This window comes from Sturnira hondurensis, unplaced genomic scaffold (assembly GCF_014824575.4).
Source record: "Sturnira hondurensis isolate 20B ecotype Veracruz unplaced genomic scaffold, ASM1482457v3 Scaffold0007222, whole genome shotgun sequence".
Classification (NCBI taxonomy): domain Eukaryota; kingdom Metazoa; phylum Chordata; class Mammalia; order Chiroptera; family Phyllostomidae; genus Sturnira; species Sturnira hondurensis.
This window is the reverse complement of record NW_028079853.1, coordinates 2395536-2419209: the sequence shown is the minus strand read 5'-3', so window position 1 is coordinate 2419209 and position 23674 is coordinate 2395536. Positions and strand designations below refer to the sequence as shown.

General features: G+C 37.3%; 1 protein-coding gene across 3 annotated transcripts in view; it reads right to left on the bottom strand.

Moving 5' to 3' along the window:
- POLQ (DNA polymerase theta) overlaps positions 1–23674 on the bottom strand; it is a 148036-nt gene that overhangs the window by 51155 nt on the left and 73207 nt on the right. For all 3 annotated transcript variants that reach the window (XM_037051537.1, XM_037051539.1, XM_037051538.1), the window contains exons 17-20: positions 22183–22326; positions 21000–21196; positions 16093–16333; positions 368–561 (exon numbers count right to left, since the gene is read on the bottom strand). In XM_037051537.1, coding sequence (XP_036907432.1) covers positions 368–561; positions 16093–16333; positions 21000–21196; positions 22183–22326 — 776 coding nt within the window. The remainder of the gene's footprint in view (positions 1–367; positions 562–16092; positions 16334–20999; positions 21197–22182; positions 22327–23674) is intronic.

Here is a 23674-nt window from a genome sequence, read left to right as displayed (position 1 = left end):
TTTCATTAACACCTGAGAAAAATATCTAATTTTGTACTCCACAACAGGATTTAGAGGTGAGAAAGGGGGAGATAGCTACACTGCTATGCAACTGTCTTTTGTTCAACAAATATTTACTAAGAGCCTCCTCTGTTCCAGGCAAACTTCCTTCCCAGGGAACATATGTTCTAGGAGCCTTCTTTACTGCCTTCCTATTTCATAAATACGAGATATAATGTAGACTATATCCTAGAATTCTCCACCTCCAAAATACTCTATGTCACTGAATTTGTTGTTTAGATAAGCACGTTTAGGAAATACACACACACAAAAACCATTTTTAACTCTAAAAACTACTTCTCTACTTTCTCTATTCCTATGATACAACCTCAGCAATGTCATCTGAACTGGTGAAGGAAAAGCTGTGGCCGGCTAGCTGGTAGGCCTGAGTCTCAATGGCATGCAGCGTGGCTTGCATTACGTGTTTCTGACTTTCACATTCTGCGGTACTAAAGCCGATTCCATTTAGCTCTAGCAAGGCCAAGCAGTACTGACAGGGCATTTCCACTCTGCATAAAACATCTGGAAGAGAAAAAGAAGACTAAAACATTAATTTACCAGTCAGGTGCCTAGATCAGCATCATGATCCAAGCACACATAGAAATCTTGTAGCAAAATCCAGATGATACTATGTGATTCTTCCCAGTCCCGTCTTCTGAACGGCATTCTCAAGCCAACAATGAAAAGCGTAAAAGTACTTTCCAATGCTCCACTTAAGCACTAGACTACTTTCTTTGACTATCCAGAGAACAGAAGAATTGGTGAGCTTGTGAATACTGTGGATTAGTGGAGATTGCTTTTCTTCCAAAATAATGTTTCTGCTACTCTCAGCAAGAGCAAAATAGCCAATCTTATTTGCTAAGCTGACTGTAAAGTGTTAATTCCCTGAAACTGGTCCCATGCTTGCACAAACAACCAAATACGGAGGTTTTACATTTTCTGATGCACTTACCAAAGAGTAAAGAAAATTGCTGAAATAAGAAACAGACTAGTTTTCTATCTGCTCACATTTCTCAACAGATTTGACATTATAAATCGAATTTCCCCAGTAAATTCATAGGAATTTTAGCATCAAAGACACTCTGTACAAAGGGTGGAGCTGACACTGGACACTGTGATCTCAGCATTTATGTACTGTGGTTGGATATTCGTGGTGTCTGTTAATATATCAGAGGCTCTGAGAAGACCTGAACTAAAGACAAGTATTTAATTTTGTGTTAACCAAATATCTGAAGTTACTTGACCACAAAACTCTTTTTTATTACTTACTAACATCCTGAATAGTGTCCATAGAATATACTGTGACAAATACTGTCCTAAACCATTAAGAAAAAAAAAACATCTAGCCCTGGCTGGTGTGGCTCAGTAGTTTGAGCGCGGGCCTGGAACCAGACAATTGCGGTTCGAATCCCAGTCAGGGCACATGCCTGGATTGCAGGCCAGTTCCCGGCAGGGGCGAGTTCCCAGCAAGGGATGCTTGAGAGGCAACCATACATTGATGTTTCTCTTCCTCTCTCCTTCCCTTTGCCTCTAAAGATAAATAAATAAAATATTTTTTAAAAAAATCTATACCAAAGTCTTCCCTTTCCAGTAGTACTACGGGTCACTAGGACTCTGAGAAGCCCTGACCTGCTGTCCCCCTCCCCTGCGCCGCCAGCTCTACAAACACATTCTCTGAGGCACTGCTGGTCTCAATCAAAGGGAAGATCTCCAGGGACGCCCATAACAATCACCAAAACTAGGGTGAGTGATGGGCCTCTAACGGGAGGAGTAAACAGGCATCAGTCTGGCTTTCAAGGCCTCAGGCCTGATCCAAAGCAGAAATTCATGGGGTGTGGGACTAGAAAAGTAAGGAACTGGGGTCAGAGTAAGAACAGTCAGAGCAGTACAATCCGAGTGATGGGGAGCCAGACTGGATCCTTAGACGGTAGGGAGGAGGGGGTTGTCATAGGAATGAAGTCCAACAGCCAAAAGTTTGAGGGGATACATATGTGTGTGTGTGTGTATATATATATGTGCATATATATATAATCTTCAGAATAGGAGGAGAAGCTGGTTCTCAGACTCCTGCCCGGAACAGAAGCTCTCAAGGAAGGCGAACGTGGTCGTTGGACACTGTGTCTGTCACCTGGCAACAGTGGGGGGCAAGAGGAAAGCCTTTCCACAGGAAAGTTTCCCCAGTTAGGCCAGCAGGCCTTCTTTTCCTGTTCAAATAAATTTTTTTCATTTATTTATTTATTTATTTGATTATACCCTTACAGTTCTCCCATTTCCCCCTCTTCATTCCCCTCCACCCTGCACACCCCTCCCTCACCATTCCCCCCCTAGTTTATGTCCATGTGTCACAAGTTCTTTAGATTCTGTATTTCCCCTACTATTCTTGCCCTCCCCCTGTCTATTTTCTACCTACTGTCTATGCCACTTATTCTCTGTACCTTCTCCCCCCTTCTCCTCCTCCCACTCTCCTGTTTAAATAATTTTTTATGTAGTTTGGTGATCTCTGCCTTCATTTCTCCAATCTGCTCCACTGATCAAATCTTGTTTGAATTCGCTGAAGGTGTGAATTCAAAAGTGTGAAACAAAAGATAGCAATGGAATATGAATGGAAATATGAATGGAATTCAGCAGAAACAAAAGACAGATTAAGATTCTAAGAGCTGCAGCTTTGAAATCATTAGAACAATGCACTGGGCACAGTTATGAATAAACTGTTTACAAAATAAAAAGATGAATACAAACAAAGTAAAAAGAGTAGGAAAACAGTGCAAATACATCAATAATCACAATAAATTTATAAATTTAAAAATTTGATAAGTTTGAACTAACAAGCAAAACAGAGACAGACTCATAGATGGAGAAGAGATGACAGCTAGTGGTCGGGGTAGAGATTAGGGGGTGAGGGATTGAGCAAAAAGGAAAAAGGACTCATGGTCATGGACAACAGTGTGGTGATTGCAGGCGGGGAGGGGTGTAAGAGGATTACATGGTAATGGAAAAACACAATAAACATTACATTTTTAAAAATTGATATGTTTGAAAAATAAATGAATAAGCTATATTCTGTTTATAAGACATATTTAAAGCATGAGAACTGAGAGATTTAAAGGAAATAAAAAAGACATATGAGGCATATATTAATAAAAAAAAGTTGATGTTGCCATATTCATCCCAGAAAATAAACTAAAAATAAAAATATTAGTGGTAGAGCTGACCACAACACAAAGATAGAAGGTTTAATTCATTAGGAAGCTAAATCAATTTTAAACATTTATGCATCTAATAAAACAGTCTCAAAATATACAGTTAAAATCAACTTAACTATATGTAAAATTAGATACAAAAAAATTTAAACAATGACTTTGCCTTAACATTTACAAAATTCTGCATCCACAGTTAGAGTACACATTGTTCTTACTTACACACAGATCATTAACACCACAGTTCCAGTTTCAGGTTACAAGGCAACTCAAAAAATTTCAAAGAATGCGTATTACACAACCATGTTCTCTCACCACAATTCTATTAACTTTGAAGGTAATAATAAGAATACAAAATAAAGTTTCCAAGTGTTCAGGAATTAAAAACCAATCTTCTGAATAATCTATGATTCACAAAGTATCAAATTATTAAATATGTAGAATAAAATGATGAAAACATTACATGTTAAAACTTATGAGATAAAATGAAAGTAGAGCTTTAAAATAAATGTATAGCTTTAAATGTTTAAATTAGAAAACAAAAAAAATGATTTGAAAATAACAAATTTAGGGTCAAACTTATGAATTGCGAAAAAGGACTGCAAAATAAAGTTACAAAAACTAGAAGAAAAAAGAATATAAATGTTGACAAAAATCAAGGAAATAGAAAACAAAAACAACAGGGAATATCAAAGGCAAAACTGGTTCTTTGAAAAGACTGAAAAACTGAATAAATGTCTAGTGATATTAAACAATAAATATTATAAAAGAAAAGGAAGACATTAACAGCTACACCTGAAATGTAAAAAAAGAAAAAATAAACAATAGCTTTATAACAACAAATTTTTAACTTCAGATGAAAGAGATAAGTTTTTAAAATATATAGCTTACCAAAACACAATCTAATGAATATAATGGAATAATCTTACAGTTATTAGGGACAGTACAGTGGTGGTAAAAGAAATATTTCTACAAAGAAACAGTTTACAGGAAAATTCTACCAAAATTTCAAAAAACATCATTTCTATCATACATAAACTCCTCCAAAATAAAGAGTCTTTGTTTATTTCTGTTCATTGACTCATGACATGACACTGGAATAACTTTAACACCAAAAGTAAAGTTGAAGAAAGGAAATTTATAGTCATTTTACAACCACTGAATCGGCAAAATTGAGACAATAGTAATTAGCCAGACTTCTTTCACATTGCTGTTTTGAGAATAAACTTTTACAACCAGTCTGGAAAACAGTGTAGCATAATCTTATGAAGTTGACTATTCTCCTTCCCATGACAGATCAAATGCACAAACAGAAGAAGTTCTTGCCCACATATACCAGCAGACATGTCTCTGTCTTAGCAGATGTACACAGAACTACTTGTTATAGCAAAACAAAAAAATAAAAACAAACTAGAAACAACCCAAACATTTATCCATGGGAAAATGAATGAATAAATTTGACACACTCACACAGTGATATATTACACTGCAGTGAAAATGAATTGACTACAGGTACTTGCAATAATATACATGCATCTTGACACAATACTGAGAAAGAAAAGCAAGTCCCTATCTGACAAATGTTTTATAAAGTTCAAAACCAAATAATATATTGTTTCTACTTATATAAGAGATAAAAATTTTAATTAAGAAATAAAACTTAAATTAAAAATATGGCAATGATAAACATAAATCTTAGGAAGTGCAAGAAAGGAGGAGCACGTAGGTGGACACATATGTTTGCATTACCCATAACATGAGTTAACAGCTACTGGTTAAATTATTAAATTAATAATGAAAAATTTAAAACCACACATGGCCCCATGATGATAGTGTACATAAAAGAAAGATTATGACATACAAATCTGTGCAGATCAAGTCCTTTAAAAGAGAGAGAAGCCAGCTCACTCCATACTTATAAAATCATCCCACATGTGTTAAATCACTCTAAAAATTACCTAGATGATCCATGTGAAGAGAACAGGACACTTGGTCCTGGACACATTGAGCAAAGAGATATTTATTCATTCCCTAACAAAAATCAGCTGCCAGAACACACCCACCCGACAGATAAGAAATGAGAAAAGAAAAAGATGAAGATTCTGGAAATCCATTAAAATAAACAAGCCCTGGCTGGTGTAGCTCAGTGGATTGAGTGCAGGCTGTGAACCAAAGGGTCACCTGTTTGATGCCCAGTCAGGGCACATGCCTGGGTTGCAGACCAAATCCCCAGTGGGGGCCACATGAGAGGCAACCACACAAGGATGTTTCTCTTTCTCTCTTTCTCCCTCCCTTCCCCTCTCTCTAAAAGTAAATAAATTTAAAAATTAAAAATATTTTAATAAATAAATAAATAAACACGCACATCATGAAATAATTATGTCCAAACAAAAATTTGACAGCTGTCCATATTCTGTCCAAAATTTCCCTTATCTCATTTTACTTCAATTCTCTGGAACCTTTGAATAAGAAAGACTTAACAGTGGGAAAATGAAGACAACTGTATTCAAACAACAATACAAAGTAAAAATAAAAAATAAAAAAGACAACATTGTACAAGAATGCATTTAACTCCTAGTCACCAACTATTGAAAATCTGCAGGGGAAAAAAAAGTTTTCAAGGCACACTGAAATTGTAAATGTTAAAAAATAAAAAATAACTAATCTTGAGGGTTTCTTGCACTTTTCTGAAAGAAAAACCAGTTTCCCTTTTTTGTAGGTTAAAAACTTCTTTTATGTACTGAGTGGTCTCCTCCCAAATATAACAAAAGGTTATAATTCTGATAAGGGAGAAGAAATGTCTATAAAAAATTATACACTAATCCTCATCACCACCGTCAATTGTAGGTGTCTGAGACTGTGCCTGACACCTCACCTAGGGGCAGAACAGGCAGACAGAGAGAGAGGGAACTGTGTTCATTCAGCATCATTGTCCATGAACGCAGAAGCAGTTCTGTGGGGTCTGCGACACATATTCCCACTCTGTGGCCTACATACATTGGCTTAGAGAAGCTGAGTCTAAAACACTTTGGTGCCTGTTCCAGAGCTGCTAATTAACATCACTTGAGCAAGTCAGTCTGGTCATTGTATTATTCTACCCAATGATACTGGAGAGAATATCACTATCAGTACAGAGAGCATGTGTTACCAATAAAAATAGTAATAATAATCAACTAACATAAAAATGAATGCTAACTCTGTGGCAGACATTGCAGTGAGTTCTTTCTCATTTATTTATGTTTTAAATATATTTTATTGACAGTGCTATTACAGTTGTCTCAATTTTTTATCTCTCCTTTATTGCCCTCTGCCCTACACCACCTCCTCTCAGTTCACGTCCATGGGTTATACGTGTAAGTTCTTTGGCATCTACATTTCCTAGGCTATTCTTAACCTCTCCCTGTCTATTTTGTATCTACCAATTATGCTTCTTATTCCCTGTACCTTTCCCCACCATTCTCCCACACCCCCTCTCCACTGATAACCTTCCATGTGATCTCCATTTCTGTGACTCTGTTCCTGTTCTAATTGTTGGCTTATTTTTTGTTTTTGTTTTATAGGTTCATTTGTTTATAGTTGAGAGTTTGTTGTCATTTTACTGTTCATCATTTCTCATCTTCATCTATTTATTAGATAAGTCCCTTTAATATTTCATATAATAAGAGCTTGGTGATGATGAACTCCTTTAATGTGACCTTATTTGGGAAGCACTTTATCTGTCCTTCCATTCTAAATGATGGCTTTGCTAAATAAAGTAATCTTAGGTGTAGGTGCCTGCCTTTCATGTCCTCAAATACTTCTTTCCAACTCCTTCTTGCCTATAAGGTTTCTTTTGAGAAATCAGCTGCTAGTTTTATGGGAATTCCTTTCTATGTAACTCTACACTTTCCTCTTGCTGCTTTTAATATTCTTTCCTTATCTTTAATAGTGTGTAACTTGATTGGTGTGTTTCTTCTTGGATCCAATTTCTTTGGAACTCTCTGAGCTCCCTGGATTTCCTGGAAGTCTATTTCCTTTGCCAGATTGGGAAAGTTTTCCTTAATTATTTAATAAGTTTTCAATTTCTTGCTCTTCCTCTTCTCCTTTGCTACCCATATGATTCAGATGTTAGAGTGTTTAAAGTTGTCCCAGAGGTTCCTCAGCCTCTCCTGATCTTTTTTTTTTAATTCCTGTTTCTTCATTCTGTTGAGGTTGGATGTTTATTTCTTCCTTTTCTTTCAAATTGTTGATTTGAGTTGCAGTTTCCTTCCGTACACTGTTGGTTCTCTGCATATATTCCTTTATTTCACTTTGGGTAGCTTTCATTTCTTCCTTCATTTTGTGACTGAACTGAATCATTTCTGTGAGCATCCTGATTACCAGTGTTTTGAACTCTGCGTAAGATAGGTTGTCTATCTTCTGGTTGCTTAGTTCTTTTTCTGGAGTTTGCATCTGTTCTTTCATTTGGGCCGTATCTCTTTGTCTCAGCTTACCTATTATGTTATAAGGGGCGGATGCCTAGGTATTCACCAGGGCAAGGAAGCCCTCTCCCTCTTTGTTGTGATGTGGCACTGTCAGTCTGAAAGAACATTTCTTTAATGTCATGGTTGTCAGACGATAATACAGTTAGATTTTATGGCAGTTCTGGTTGTTTTTTGTTTTTAAATTAGTTGTTTTTTTCTATGCTTATAATTTTTCTTTTTTTAAAATTGGTATTCAAGTACAGTTGTCTCTATTTTCCCTCAACCATTCTCCCCAGCCCCAACCATCCCCACCTCCCACCCTCAGTCCTACCCCCCTTTGGTTTTGTCCATGTGTCCTTTATATATGTTCCTTGATGACCCCTCTCCTATTTTCCCCCATTATCCCTCTCCCCATTCCCCTCTGGTTACTGTCAGTTTGTTCTTTATTTCAATGTCTCTGGTTATATTTTGCATGCTTGTTTTGTTGATCAGGTTCCACTAAAAGGTAAGATCATATGGTATTTGTCTTTCACCGCCTGGCTTTTTTCACTTAGCGTAATGTCCTCGAGATCAGTCCATGCTGTCACAAAGGGTAGGAGTTCCTTTGTTCTTTCTACTACATACTGTTCCATTTTGTAAATGTGCCACAGTTTTTTTAGCCACTCATTTAATGATGGGCACTTAAGTTCCAACACTTAGCTATTGTAAATTGGGCTGCTATGAACATTGGGGTGCATAGGTTCTTTTGGATTGGTGTTTCAGGATTCTTAGGGTATAATCCCAGCAGTGGAATTATTGAGTCAAAAGGCAGTTCCGTTTTTAGTTTTCTGACGAAATTCCATATTGTTTTACACAGTGGCACCAGTCTGCATTCCTACCAACAATGTACTACAGTTCCCTTTTCTCTATAACCTCACCAGCTCTTGTTTGTTGATTTGATGGCCATTCTGACCACTGTATACTGGTATCTCACTCTGATTTTCATTTGCATCTCTCTGATGGCTAGTGATGCTGAGCACTCTTTCATATGTCTCTGGACCCTCTGTATGTCCTCCTTGGAGAAGTGTCTGTTCAGGTCCATTGCCTGTGTTTTAATTCAGTTGTTTGTCTTCCTGGAGTGGAGTCATGTGAGTTCTTCATATATTTTGGAGATCAAACCCTTGCTGAGGTTTTCTTTAGCCATGCAGAAGCCTTTAAACTTGATGTAATCCCATTTGTTTATTCTGTCCTTTATGTCCTTTGCTCTATGAAACACATCAGTGAAAATATTGCTACATGTAATATTTGAAATTTTCTTGCTTCTGTTCTCCCCTAGGACTTTTATAGTGCTGAGACTTATATTTAAGTTTTTTATCCACCCTGAGTTTATTTTTGTGTGTGGTGTAAGTTGGTGGTCGAGTTTCATTTTTTTGCACATAGCTGTCCAGATCTCCCAACAGCAGTTGTTAGTCTATTTTTACTCCATTTTATGGTTCTTCCCCCTTTGTCAAATATTAATTGACCATAAAAACACGGGTTTATTTCTAGGCTCTAGATTCTGTTCCATGGATCTATGTGTCTTTTCTTATGTCAGTACCAGACTGTTTTGATTACAGTGGCCTTGTAATATAGTTTGATGTCCAGTATCATGATCCCTCCTACTTAATCCTCTTTCTCAAAATTGCTCCAGTTATTTGTGGTCATTTATAGTTCAATATACATTTTTGAAATAGTTGTTCTATATCTGTATGTTGTTGGTATTTTAATAGGAATTGTGTTGAATCTATAAATTGCTTTGGGTAGTATGGACATTTTGATGATATTAATTCTTCTAATCCATGAACAAAGCATATGCTTCCATTTATTTGTGTTTTCCTTAATTTCTTTCTTCAGCGTAGTACAGTTTTCTGTGTACAGGTCTTTTACTTCCTTGGTAGGTTTCTTCCTAGGTACTTTATTCTTTGTGTTGCAATAGCAAATGGGATTTTTTTCCATGATTTTTGTTTCTGATATTTTATTGTTGGTGTGCAAAAATGCCTTTGATTTCTGAATAATGACTATATCCTGCTGCTTTCCCAAATTCACTTAGGTCAAGTAGTTTTTTGGTGGAGTCTATAGGGTTTTCTATGTACACTATCATGTCATCTGCAAACAATGAGTTTCACTTCTTCCCTTCCAATTTAAATGCCTTTTATTTCTCTTTCTTGTCTGAACACTGTGGCTAGAACTTCCAGTACTATGTTGAATGGAATTGGTGGAAGTAGACATCCTTGTCTTGTTCCTGATCTTAGTTGTGAGAAAGCTTTTAGTTTTTGCCCATTGAATATCATGTTGGCTGTAGGTTTCTCATATATAGCCTTTAATACATTGAGGTATGCTCCCTCTACTCCCACTTTGCTGAGTGACTTTATCATAAATGGGTGCTGTACCTTATCAAATGCTTTTTCTGCATCTATTGATATGATCATGTCATTTTAGTCTTTCCTTTTGTTTATGGGACATATTAAAATTATTGATTTTTGAATATTGTACCATCCTTCATCCATGGGATGAATCCAATTTGGTCACGGTGTATGATTTTTTTAATGTATCACTGGATGTGGTTTGCCAATATTTTGTTGAGGATTTTAGTGTCTATGTTTATCAGCAATATTGGCCTGTAGTTTTCTTTCTTTGTTGTGTCTCTATCCAATTTTGGGATTAGGATGATGCTGGCTTCATAAAAAGAGTTTGAGAGGCTTCCCACTTCTTGAATTTTTTGGAACAGTCTGAAAGGGATAGGGATTAGCTCTACCTCAAAAGTTTTGTAAAATTCTCCTAGGAAACCATCTGGTCCAGGGCTTTTGTGTGCTGGGAAATTTTTTATTACTACTTCAATTTTGTCAGCTGTTCAGGCTTTCTGCTTCTTCACTCAGTTTTGGGAGCTTATATTTTTCTAGAAATTTGTCCGTTTCACCTAGGAATTTTTTGGCATATACTTGTTCATAGTCATTTCTTAAGATCCTTTTTATTTCTGTGGTATCAGTTGTAATCTCTCCTCTTTCATAACTGATTTTGTTTATTTGGGTCCTCTCTCTTTTTTTCTTGATGAGTCTGCTTAAAGGCTTGTCAATTTTGTTTATCTTTTCAAAGAACAAACTCCTGGATTTATTGATCCTCAGAACTATTCTTTTAGTCTCTATGTCATTTAATTCTGCTGTGATCTTGGTTATTTCCTTCATTCCACTCACTCTGGACATTGTTTGTTGTTTTTCCTCCTGTTCTTATAGATGTTAGGTTAGGTCGTTTGTTTGAAATTTTTCTATCTTTTTAGATAGGACTGTTTCACTATGAACTTCCCTATCAGAGCTGCCTTAGCTGTGTGCCATTAGGTTTTGGACTGTTGTGTGTTCATTTTCATTTGTTTCCAGAAACTTTTTTATTTCATCTTTGATCTCATTCTTAACCCATTCATTGTTTAATAGCATGATACTCAATCTCCATGAATTTGAGTGTTTTGAGTTTTTTCCTTGAGGCTGGTTTCTAGTTTCAGGCCTTTGTGTTCTGAGAAAATGCTTGACATGATTTAAATTTTCTTGAATTTGTTGAGACTTATTTTGTGCCTTATCACGTGGTCTGTCTTGAAAAATGTTCCATGTGCATTTTTTAAAATATTTATTTTATTTTTAGAGAGAAAGGAAGGAAGGAGAGAGGGAGAAAAACATCAATACGTACTTTCTCTTGCACACCCCCAACAGGGGACCTGTCTGGCAACCCAGGCATGTGCCCCAACTGGGAATAGAACCAGAGACCCTTGGGTTCACAGGCCTGTGCTCAATCCACTGAGCTACACCAGCTGGGGCCTCCATGTGCCTTTGAAAAGAATGTGCATTTTGCTTCTTTGGGATAAAAGGTGTGTTTTATATATAATATATATTACATTAATATATATTTATATAATATAATGTATATTTATACATCTATAATATATATTACATATTACTGGATATATATATCAGCTAAGTTAATTTGATATAGGGCATTGTTCAATGCTGCAATACCCTTGTTGATATTTTGTTTGAAAGATCTATTCATTTTTGACAGTGGGGTGTTAAAATCTCCTAGTATAAGTGTGTTGCTGTCTATGTCTTTCTTGCAGCCCTCCAAGATTTTCCTTATATATTTGGGTGCTGCTATGTTGGGTGCATATATGTTTATGTGTTCTTGATAAATTCTTCCCTTGAGTATTATGAAGTGTCTTTCTGTGTCTCTTTTTATGCCCTTTGTTTTGAAGTCTATTGTATCCAATATAAGTATTGCTACTCCAGCTTTTTTTTTCCTGTCCATTTGCTTAGAATATTTTTTTCCAACCCTTCACTTTCAGTCTGTGTAGGTCTTTTTCTCTGGGGTGGGTGTCCTGTGGGAAGCATGTGTGCAGGTCATGTTTTCTTATCTATTCAGCTACTCTATGTCCTTTGATTGGAGCATTTAATCCATTAACACTTAAGGTTATTATTCATAAGTACTTACTCATTTTCCCCCCTTTGTCCCTGTGTTCCTCTCTCATTCTTTTTTCCCTTTTCTGAAAGCAGTCCCTTTAGCATATCTTGCTAAAGATATGCTGGTTTGGTGGAGGTGTATTCTTTCAGTCTACTGGGAGGTATATTCTCCCAGTTGTCTGAGAAACTCCTTATTTCACCTTCCAGTTTAATTGAGATCCTCATTGGCTAGAGTGGTCTTGGTTGCAGGCCTTTGCTTTTCATTGCTTGGAATATTTCTTGTCATTCCTTTCTGGCTTGCAGTGTTTCTGTTGAGAAATCTGCTTCTAGTCTTATCGGAGCTCCCTTGTATGCTACTTCTTATTTCTCCCTTGCTGCTTTTAAGATTCTCTCTATGACTTTAAAACTTGACATTTTAATTATAATGTGTCTTAGAGTAGGCTTCTTTGAGTTCATCTTGATTGGGACCTTCTGTGTTTCCTGAACTTCTCCCCTCTCCAGGTTTAGGAAGTTTCTGTCATTATTTTTTCAAACAGGGTTTCTAACCCTTGCTTCTTTTCTTCTCCTTATATTCCTAAGATTTGATGTTGCTGCATTTCATATTGTCCTGCAGTTCCCTTAAGCTATCTTCATATTTTCTAAGTCTTTTTTCATGTTGCTGTACTACCTGGGGATTTCTTTCTACCTTGTCATCCAGCTCATTAATTCAGTCCTTTGCTTCATCCAGCCTGCTTATGATTCCTTCTAGTTTGGTTTGTATTTCTGAAACTGTATTCTTCATTTATTCCTGGTTCTTGTTTATAGTTTTTATTTCCTTTTTCATACTGTTTCCTTCCCACTCAGTTCCTTATAGTTGCCTGTGAGTTCCTTGAGTATCCTTACCAACATTCTTTTGAACTCTGTACCTGATAGTTTGCTTGCCTCCATTTCATTTAGCTCTTTTACTGGGGAGTCTTCCACTCCTTTCGATTGATGCTTCTTTCTTTGTCTCCCCATTTTAGGTAACTTTTTGTTTCTGTGATTCCTGATGCTCTGCTTTGCCAACTATCTTCATAAGGTGAACTTCTGTGGTAGGAGTTCTGAGGGACTCAGTGGCACAGTCTCTTTGATGCCCTTATCTCGATGCTCTGCGGTTACCTTTCTTCCATTTCTGTGGGCTCTCTTTTTGTACTAAGGCTTTACCTGTTGGTGGCTCCTTTGTTGGTAGATTCTCCCCTCCAGAGGGTTTACTGGTATTCACAGCTCCCACCTGTCTTGTACGTGATCAGGGGCAGGGCGAAGGCACAATGTTCTAAGACAGCAGAAGATTAAATCCTAATCAATAGGATTTAAAGTACAGAACAGGTAGGTGACCCTTTGGAGAAGTACAGCAATAACCATGATATTTCAACCAATCCGCCACTTTTTATAAAAGATAAAAAAGAGGTAAAACTCTTATTAGAAGGGAAAAAGAATGTGAGTTAAATTTAGAAAGCAGAGTGCTTATGCAAGTTTAGATGGTGAGATATAGTGAGAGTAAGGATAGAAACCTGGCATAGTGTGTGAGAGAATAAAGTTAACTACAACAGTAATAAAGTTCATGAACATGGCAAAATGGATTAAGACCAGGAAAGGGTATTGTGTGGGATTTGGAATAACAATAATATGAGAAGAAATATATGATCTGAATAAAAAGAATAAAAATTAAAAGATCAAGAGTATTAATAGTGTTATTGGAATATGAGTGACGTGAAAGAAGAAAAATTAAAATGCAATATGAAAAAGTATAAAGAAAACCAATCAAACAAATAAACAAACAAAAAACCTAAATGAAAACATGAGAAATAAAAATAAGTTTTAAATAACAAAAAAAAATAAAATGCAAGTTCTGAAAGATAGTAAAGTGAAATTAGTCTCAGCTACTGGTGTTAGCCTTCTGACTTCTGGATCTATCTTTGTTCTCCTCACAGTTCCAGGTCTTATTGTCTTACACTTACAAAAAAAAGCCTCCTGCTGACTTTAAACCTGCCTAGAGGGTTTTGCTGGTCTTCCTGGATGCTGCAGGAAGAGGGGAACTGGGCTCAATTTTTTTCCTTTCCTGTGGTTGTGAGAGGATGGAGGCTCAGTCTGGACTTCAATATTCACAGGTGCCTATTTTCCAGCCCAAGCCCTCAGAGCGATGTGCAGCCTACACTGTCCACTCTGTGCATATGAGCCAGGCCAGCACCTCTAATCCACCTTGTTTTGATTAGTCCATGAGGTGCACTGAGTGGGAGCAAATAGCACACCTCCTCCTCCCTCTTTGCTGGTCTGGCTGCTGCACTTGCGCAGTCCATTCAGGGCAGTTTATTTCCCCTATTGAATTAAATCTCTCTGGGCACTGCTACCTCTCTGAGCCCCCTGAGCCCCTGGTGCCCCACTTTGATCAATCTGTGAGGTGATCTGAGTGGGAGCAAATCACATTCCCCCTCCTCCCTCTTCCCTGGCCCAGGTGCCACATGAGAGTTCCTTGCACCTCTCTGAGAGCCTTTTTTGAGCAAATTCCCCTTGGTTACAGACGGCCATTCCTAACAAGCTCCCAGCTTTCCACACAGACCAACTCTCTGACCAGTCCAGAGACTATCTGTGTCACAGCCAATTGCAGCCCATATATGCTCCCATCTCCAGGTGTCACCTGGCTCCCCAATTTCTCTGGTAATGTCCCAGCCAGTGACCATAGTCTCTGTCAGGTATGCACCGGCTATCTCTTACTGTGTCTTTATCCCCCTGGTGACTTGAAACACCCAGGTCTCCCCCGCTCTGGGAGGGGAATGAGGTAAGGGGGAACTGCTAAGTTATAATCACTGAACTTGCTCTCCTCCAAAGCTCCAGGGGCAGCCAAGTTCTCTAGGACAGGGCCTGGGGACCTTCTTGTCAAGCTACAAAATCTTAACATCCTCCACAACATTAGGCTTCCAAACTTCCTATCAGCTGGGATTCTGTTGGCTGTTCACTCTATTCTTTGGGAGATCAGTTAGGTGTCCCAGTTGGGTGAATGAGCAAGTGGGTTCTGATCCCACCTACCTCACTGCCATCTCCCCCCTGCCTAAATTGGTTGTTATCCTTCTTTTGGTTATGTGAGGAAGTGAAGCATTTCTACTTGTGCCTCCATCTTGGCTGGAACAGCTGACTTCTTTTCATTTAATACTCGTAACAGTTTTATGAGAACCAACTCAGAGGGTTTCAGTAGCTTGCCCAAGGTCCCTCACTAGTAAGTGACACAGCCCATATTCCAAACCCAGCCTCTGTGAACTCATCAGTCTGCTGTTCCTAGCATTTCATACTAATTGGGCAATAAATTCATCATTTATAATTTCTCACAATGAAGCCAACTTTGTTCTACTTCATCCCTTCTGCCATAAGCATATATTACGCTCTGTGAAGTCAAGGTACTCACTGTGGACCAGCAGGCTAAAAACTAAATCCATGAAAGATATGTTCTAAGTGGGAATAAAAGTCATTTGACAAAGTTTAAATATAAAAGCAATAGATGAAGGGGAGAGTAGTGGGGAGGGATGGGGACAACTGTAACTAGACTACATAAAAATATAAAATATATATTTAAAAAAGTAGAAAATGAATATAACATCACTAATTCTCTTCATTACATTAGAGCCTGAGGTTGGAAAATTATGCCCATATTAGGGGCACATGCCTGTTTGTATAAATGAAGTTTTATTGGAACACTCATTTTCATATTTCTATGCCTGCTTTTGTGATACAATGCCAGAGTGAAATATTTGTGATTTAGACTATTTGGGTTGCACAACCAAAAATGCTTACTACTTGGCCTTTAGCCAAAAGTTTGACCCCTATACTAGACAATCCAACATTATATTTTGTGTAAAAAGTGTAATTTACCCTCCTATATAAGAAGTAGCTAAATTTATGACTATCACCAGTCTTAACAGCATAAAAATGCCAAAAACTTTGCTTTACCATAAAGGTTTTCCTTCTTCAACAAAGAATTGAGTTGGTTCATGGAGTTGAAGATGAGAATGGACTCTACCGATGCTCTGTATCGTCCGGAATGCTCAGTGTTGACATTCAGTCCCAGGCTTTGAATTCCTTGGCCCATCTCTATCCCTTCTAGGAGTGGAAGCTCGTGAGGAAGAAAACTGGCAACTATGCTGTGAAGAGTTGGCTCCTTAGAATCTGGATCTAATAACCAGCACGCCACCTGAAAGGATAGCAATCAGTATGTTTTCTTGATTTTTTTCAAAGAAATTTTCTGCATCCTTAGGTTAAAAGGGGAAAAAAGAAAGCTCATTTTCACTTAATACTTTTCAGTGGTCTTCCTATGAGAAGAAAAGGATAATTATACCAGGACTCATTTTTTGGTATCAATAAGAGCAGCCACCTTCAAAGAAGAAAAACGTATAACTTTTCCATTACTGCAATGCTTCTGCTGACCTAGTTCTGCAGCAGGCTTAAAACCAAGTGCCTTGGGGACAACCAGAGTAACATTCAACAGAGGACTGGACCAAGAAGATGTGGGACATATATACAATGGAATGCTACTCACACATAAGGAAAGATAAAATACTGCCATTTGCGACAGCATGAATGGACTTTGAAATATTATGCTAAGTGAAATAAGTCAGTCAGAAAAAGCTAAGAACCATATGATTTCACTCATACGTGAGGTGTAAAACTGAACCATAGACACAGACAACAGCATGGTGGTTACCAATGGGAAGGGAGTACAAGGGTAAAAGGGGCCACATATATGGTGATGAAAGATGGTCTGACTTTGGGCGGTGGGCACACAATCAGTATATCACACAATGTGATATACTGATCATGTACCACAGAACTCTATACCTGAGACCTATATAATCTTATTAACCAATGTCACCCAGATAAATTTAATTAAAAATTCATAATTAGAAAAAAAAGTGCCTCTCAGCTTTCTGAAACCATGTTTCTGAAAATGCAGATGGACTCTTCTCCACTAAGGCTGATGTGGGCTAAGCTACTATAATAAAGATGGGCCTAGATACTTTCAGATTTGTTTAATTCTTTCAACATTGGACGAAGTGAGACATAAATGTTTTATCATTAAACCTTCATATCCAGAGTTTTAGAAAGCCTCTGGCTTTCCCCCCAGGATGAGGACCTATTACCATGATCATCCAACTGGCCATTTTGATTGCTATTTTTGGCTTCCCAATGAGACTAGATCTAGCAGAACAAAACTGGATTTAGAATAAGGAAATCTAACCCCAGTTCATAATTCTGACAACCACTATATGGCTCAATTACTTCTTTTGTAGGTTAAGGGTATAGTTTTATATGGGGGTAAAATATTGTGCATTATAGTAAAAAATAGAAATATCACCTTTGTCCCCAGTCCCCGTGTCTAGCACAGAGCTTTCAATACCCTTGGAATTTCCTAAATGTCAAGAAATGTAAAAGTGTTTTTTTGTTATATTAATAAGGTGACTTTTGGAATGCCCCTAAGTTACCTGAAGATGGAGGGCAGAAGGGGCTAGAAACTAAATTTATGACAAATGGGCAATTACTTTTTAAAAATTTTTATTTATTTATTTATTTTAAATCGATCATTTCTTTTTTTTTAAGATTTTATTTATTTATCTTATAGAGGGGAAGGGAAGGAGAAAGGGAGAGAAATATCGATGTATGGTTGCCTCTGGTGTATACCCTGCCGGGAACTGGCCTGCAACCCAGGCATGTGCCCTGACTGGGAATCGAACTGGGATCGTGTGGTTTGCAGGCCCTCGCTCAATCCACTGAGCTACACCAGCCAGAGCTAAATTTTTACTTATTTAATAGAGAAAAGGGAAAGGGAAAGAGAACAGGAGGGAGAGAAACATCAGTCAGCTGCCTGTAATGCCCCCAACCAGGGACCTGGCCCATAACCCAGGCATGGGCCCTGGGAATTGAACCAGCGACCTTTCAGTTCACACCCCGATACTCAATCCACTGAGCCACACCAGCCAGGGCTGGGCTGATTTACTCAATTGTGCCTATGAAATGACTCCTCCTTAAAAACAGGAAAGGAGAGGGTTTGGAGAGCTTTGTGTTTGGGGAACACATAGAGGTGTTGACAGAGGCCATGGGAGGTGCACCTACGTATGTCTTCACCTCACTGTTGATTTGCACCCTTTAATATCTTTTGTAATAAACTGGTAATCTAGTCAGTAAACTGACTTCCTGAGTTCGAGCTTCTCTAGCAAATTAACCACTAAGGAGATGGGAACTTGTGATTCAGATGGTCGGTCAGACGCACAGTAACAACCTGGGCTGATGGCAGGAGTGTGAAGGGGTGCCAGGATATTTTGTAGAACTAAGCCCTTAACTTCTGTCAGAACTGAGTGGAACTGTACAACACCCAGCTGGTAGCCAAAGAATTGCTGGAGGAGTGGGACACCTCCCCCAAGCATGTTAGAAACTGGCGATCAGAACCCTTTCAGGAGTTACTATAAAAGTTGGCAACTGTTTCTTATAAAAGTAAGATTTTATAAAATAATAGTTCATCTTTTTACATCAAGTGTTTTGATTCACAATTTACAAAACAGTTATGGAATATTTCAAGTAGTTTATGCAAAAGTGCTATATAAATCTGTGATGATGTTACTGTAGCTTTAATAAGCTCATATTACCCATATTCTCATTTTAGACTCTATAGGATCAAAATTATGTGACAACCACCCTGGCCTGGTGGCTCAGTTGTTTGGAGCATTATCCCATACACCAAAAGGTTGCAAGTTCGATCCCAGGCCAGGGTGTGTACAAGAGGCAACCTATTAATATTTCTCCCTCATATTGATGTTTCTCTTTATCTCAATCAGTCTCCCTTCCTCTCTCTAAAATCAATAAACAGATCCTCCGGTGACAGTTAAAAAAGTATTATGTGACCACCTTTTATATCCAACTGAGGTCAGTTTAGAAACTACATGGCATTTGCGGGGATGGAGGAAGGTAGAAGAGAGTAAAGGCGGGGAATAAATGACGACAAAAGGAGATTTGACTTTGGGTGATGAACACACAATACAATATAGATGACATATTATAGAACTGTACACTTGAAACCTATATAATGTTATTAATCAGTGTCACCCCAATAAATTCAATTTAAAAATTAAGAAACTACATAGCATTTATCACATGTAAACTGAGCCTGGCTTGAAGTATAGAAAATGATAGCATCTTTAATTTATCTGACACTGCTTTTGAAAACCTTTGCCATAAAAGCTGATGGAACTAAGAAACTAAAAATTATTGTATTATTGATTATAATTTTAATTACAACCAAATACAGTTAGTCCTCACTAAACATTGTCCATAGTGTCTGCAACTTTAAGCAAAATGTTCATAACAAAACTAATATTACCATAGGCTAATCAATATAAATATGAATTAAGTTCCTACACTGTAGAATGATAGACATTATTTGAGGATATGCTGTAGTATTGTATCTCAACTCAATATTTATATTCCAAAAAAAGATATCCCTTTGAGCGCTATGATGTTGTAAATAAATGTCTTCCAAAAATGCCACATAGTGTTAAGTGCATATTACAATAACACAAGTTGCCCTTTCCTTAAAAACGCAGTCATCATTATGAAGAGCAGGTCATGCTTTGGTCCTATATAGCAAAGTTCTCAAGGGGCGAGCTAGTAAGGTGATTTGTCTCCATGCTAAATGACCCCAACTGCTATTCCTTTGGGCATCTCACAGCTACACATTTCTATTTCCTGCCTCTATTCTCAGGGATATTTGAAACATCCTATTATCATACATATAAATCAGACAGTTCCCCTTTCATTTCTTTTTAAATTTTTAACTTAAACTTTATTGTTAGAGCATCTTTAGTTTCACAGCAAAATTGAATGGTATGTATAGAGATTTCCCATATACTCCTTGCCCTCACCCCACACAACATCCTCACTATCAACAACCCATATCAGATTGAAATATTTGTTATAACTGATGAACCTACACTGACACATCATTATTGCCTGAAATCCATAGTTTACAACGGGGGTTATTTTTGGTATTACATATTCTGTGGTTCGACAAACGTATAATGGCATGTGTTCACGGAACCTTGCAAAACACTATGTTCTGCCTGTTCATCTCTCCCTCTCCCAAACCCCTGGAAACCACTAATTTTGTTACTATCCTTTTTTTTTTTCAATTTTTTTATTTAATTATTTTTCAAGTATAGTTTTCTGTCTATTACTCCCATCCCATCCCACCCCCCATCCTCCCCCCTCCCTCCCATTACTATCCTTATAATTTTATCTTTTCTAAATTGTTGAAATCGTACAATGTATAGCCTTTTCAGATTGGCTTTTTTCACTAAGTAATATGCATTTGAGCTTCCATGCCCTTCTTTGCATGGCATGACAGCTCATTTCTTTTTAGTGCTGAATAATAATTACCCACTGTCTAGATGTCCCCCAGTTTACTCATCCATTCACCTACTGAAGGACATCTTGGTCACTTCCAAGATTTAGCAATTATGAATAAAGCTGCTATAAACATCTGTGTGAAGCTTTTTCTTTGGAATTGTCATTTCTAATATACTATAAGACAGAAAACTTAGAACAAACAACTAAAATAAAAATTTTAAATATTGCTGAGGAAAGATATGGACTTTAGTGCTCAGCATTTGTGACATCTCTGTTCTTAGCTACACGGAGGCACTTGGTGCCTAATTCTGTGTTCTAAGTGGGTGGGATTCCTCAGGAAAGGAGTAACTACTCTACAAAACTGAAGCTGCATGGTTGGAGGTAAATAAATATCAAGTCATTTAAAAATTAGCCCTAAATGTTAAAAAAAATTAAATATGTAAAAATTAAATAAGACATAGAACCTTAGGATCTTCATAACTTTGTTCCAGGGAGATACCACAAGACAGGAGAAGAATTTTATAGCTCTGGATGAAGTCATAGATGATAACAGTACGTTCCTTATCTGGTTCCTTTGGAAAGCAGGATTGAAGGTGCCACATTCTGTCCTTCACAGTCAGGTTTGGATCCAGAGAAGGTGGGACCAAATTAGCACTAATTTCTTAAAAGAAAAAAAAAGTCTTAAGGCTAAAATCACATGCATTCACATGAAACAGCAATCTATAATGCAACTAAAAAAGACTCACAGGCTAGTTCCGTGTAACCAATAATTCAGCATGACCTTATCAAGGTCATGTCAGCTCTGTAGATAAAGTGCTTCATAATCTAAAAAATATGGTTTGATTTAGATGATTTATAATGCTCTAGTTATTTAGGTGGAAGAAAGTTCTAAAAAATTAAGGTTTTATAAAATAATTTTACATTTCTCAGAATGAGAAATTAAAGACAAAAAAGGTACTTTAAAATGAATTTTAAAGGAATTCCTTTTAAAGAGAGATTAAATAGGAATATATAATATTATAGCTTTAAAAAATAGTAGTTCAAGTAACTACTCACCCTAACATATTTTCCTGCAAGACACTTGAAAATATTTCATGCTTACTCAGGAATAAACACTATATGGCATCCTCTACAACATTTCCTTTTCAATCAGCAAGGTATCCAACAACCATAATCACAAGGTATTTTCAGAACATATCTTTTTAGTTCCAAACACTTCTCCTAGGCTGTATGATTCAACTACTGTAGATATCTCACTCATCACTAACTCTAGATGAGCTCTAGACCCAATCAAGAGGAGAAAAGAAGTCTGAAAAGAAACTGCTATGATCCAGTCTTCAAAAACAAACCCTCAAGATGGTCAGAGAGTCCCTGATGCTCCACTCACCCTCTTTACCCCCAAGAAGAAACATAGTATTAGTAGCTACTTCCATGTGACAAGTTGAATGGAGTAAGGATGGCATTTCTTAAAATAGTCATTATAGTTAATATACGAAGTAATGTACATACTACAGCCACTATCAAAAATTTAATTCTAAAAATAAATTCTTAGTAAATATAGGGTAATTATTCTCAACAAAGAAGTCACCACCTCACAGAGGCTACATTACATTTATATGATGAATTTGCCGACTGGTGATTCCATACCAGAATGCTTTTGTTCCCTCTGCAGTGAAATATAATAGGCTTCTCTTCCACCCCAGCACACAGCCAGTCCGACCACCAAGATGTCATTATAGTCTCTAACAGGCAATCCGTCGTCTCTAGTAGGAGTTTCCTGAGGTGGCCTAACTAAGCCAATCAAAAGTGAAATAGTTAAAAATCTCCAAAAATAACACTATTGAACTGAACATTAAAACAGTGAAAATAATTTTATAAGCCAGGCGATGAAAGACAAATTACCATGTGATCTCACCTATAAGTGGAACCTAATCAAGAAAACAAACAAGTGAGCAAAATAGAACCAGAGACACGGAAATAAAGAACAAACCGACAGTGACCAGAAGGGTTGGGCAAGCGGAATAAGGGGGGAAAGAAGGGGAAGGGTCAAGTCAAAGAACATGTATAAAGGACCCATGGCCAAGGACAATGGGGGCAGGAATGGGATTGAATGTGGGCAGGGCAGGGGAAAGCAATGGGAGAAAAATGGGGACAACTGAAATTGAACAACAATAAAAAAAATTTTTAAATAAAATAACGCATCTCCAATTTTACAAACACAGAGGTCAAGAACCAATCTATTTTATTTACAATTATATCCCCAATACCTGGAAAATTACTGGCTCATACTTATTAAATTTCAATAAATGGTTTTTTTTGGTTTTTTATTTATTTAATTATTTTTCAAGTACAGTATTCTGTCTATTACTCCCATCCCATCCTACTCCCCGTGCTCCCCTCCCTCCCATTTCCACCCTTCTCAGTTGTTGTCCATGTATCCTTTATATATGTTCCTCTAAATCCCTCCCCTATTTCCCCTGAAATTCCCTCCCCAAATTTCAATAAATGTTTTTATCCCTCTAACCTCTAGCACAGAAAATGTGCTCAATTTTATGTGTTCAATAAAAAATGGAATGTGCTAGTTAACACTGACAAGTAAAATCTTGTCATTAATACATGTGTTCTATGAATCGAAGATCAGGCAAGTACTCAAAACTTAATGGACATTTAAGGTCTCACCTTTAAGTGGAACCCAATCAACAAAACAAACAAGCAAGCAAACTATAACCAGAGACATTGAAATTAGGAACAAACTGACAGTAACCAGAAGGGAGATGAGAGGGGATAATGGGGAGAAAAGGGGAAAAGGTTTTCAAGAACAACTATAAAGGACACATGGGCAAAACCACAGGGGATGGGGCCAGGGGAGGGAGGTGCAGGTGGCTGGGGTGGGGAGAAATTGTGGGGGCAGGGGGGATGCAGACAACTCTTCTTTAACAATAAAAAAGAAGACAAAAATTTAAATCAAAAATAGATACATTAGCCAGTAAAAAAACTAATGGACATACTCAATAATAAATACAGAGATTTGAGAAATCTGATCAAATGTTTGATTTCCACAACAGGTTATCAAGCTGAATACAGCTATTCCCCATGATACGGAACACTTACTTTCATGAAGTAAGACAGGAATATACAT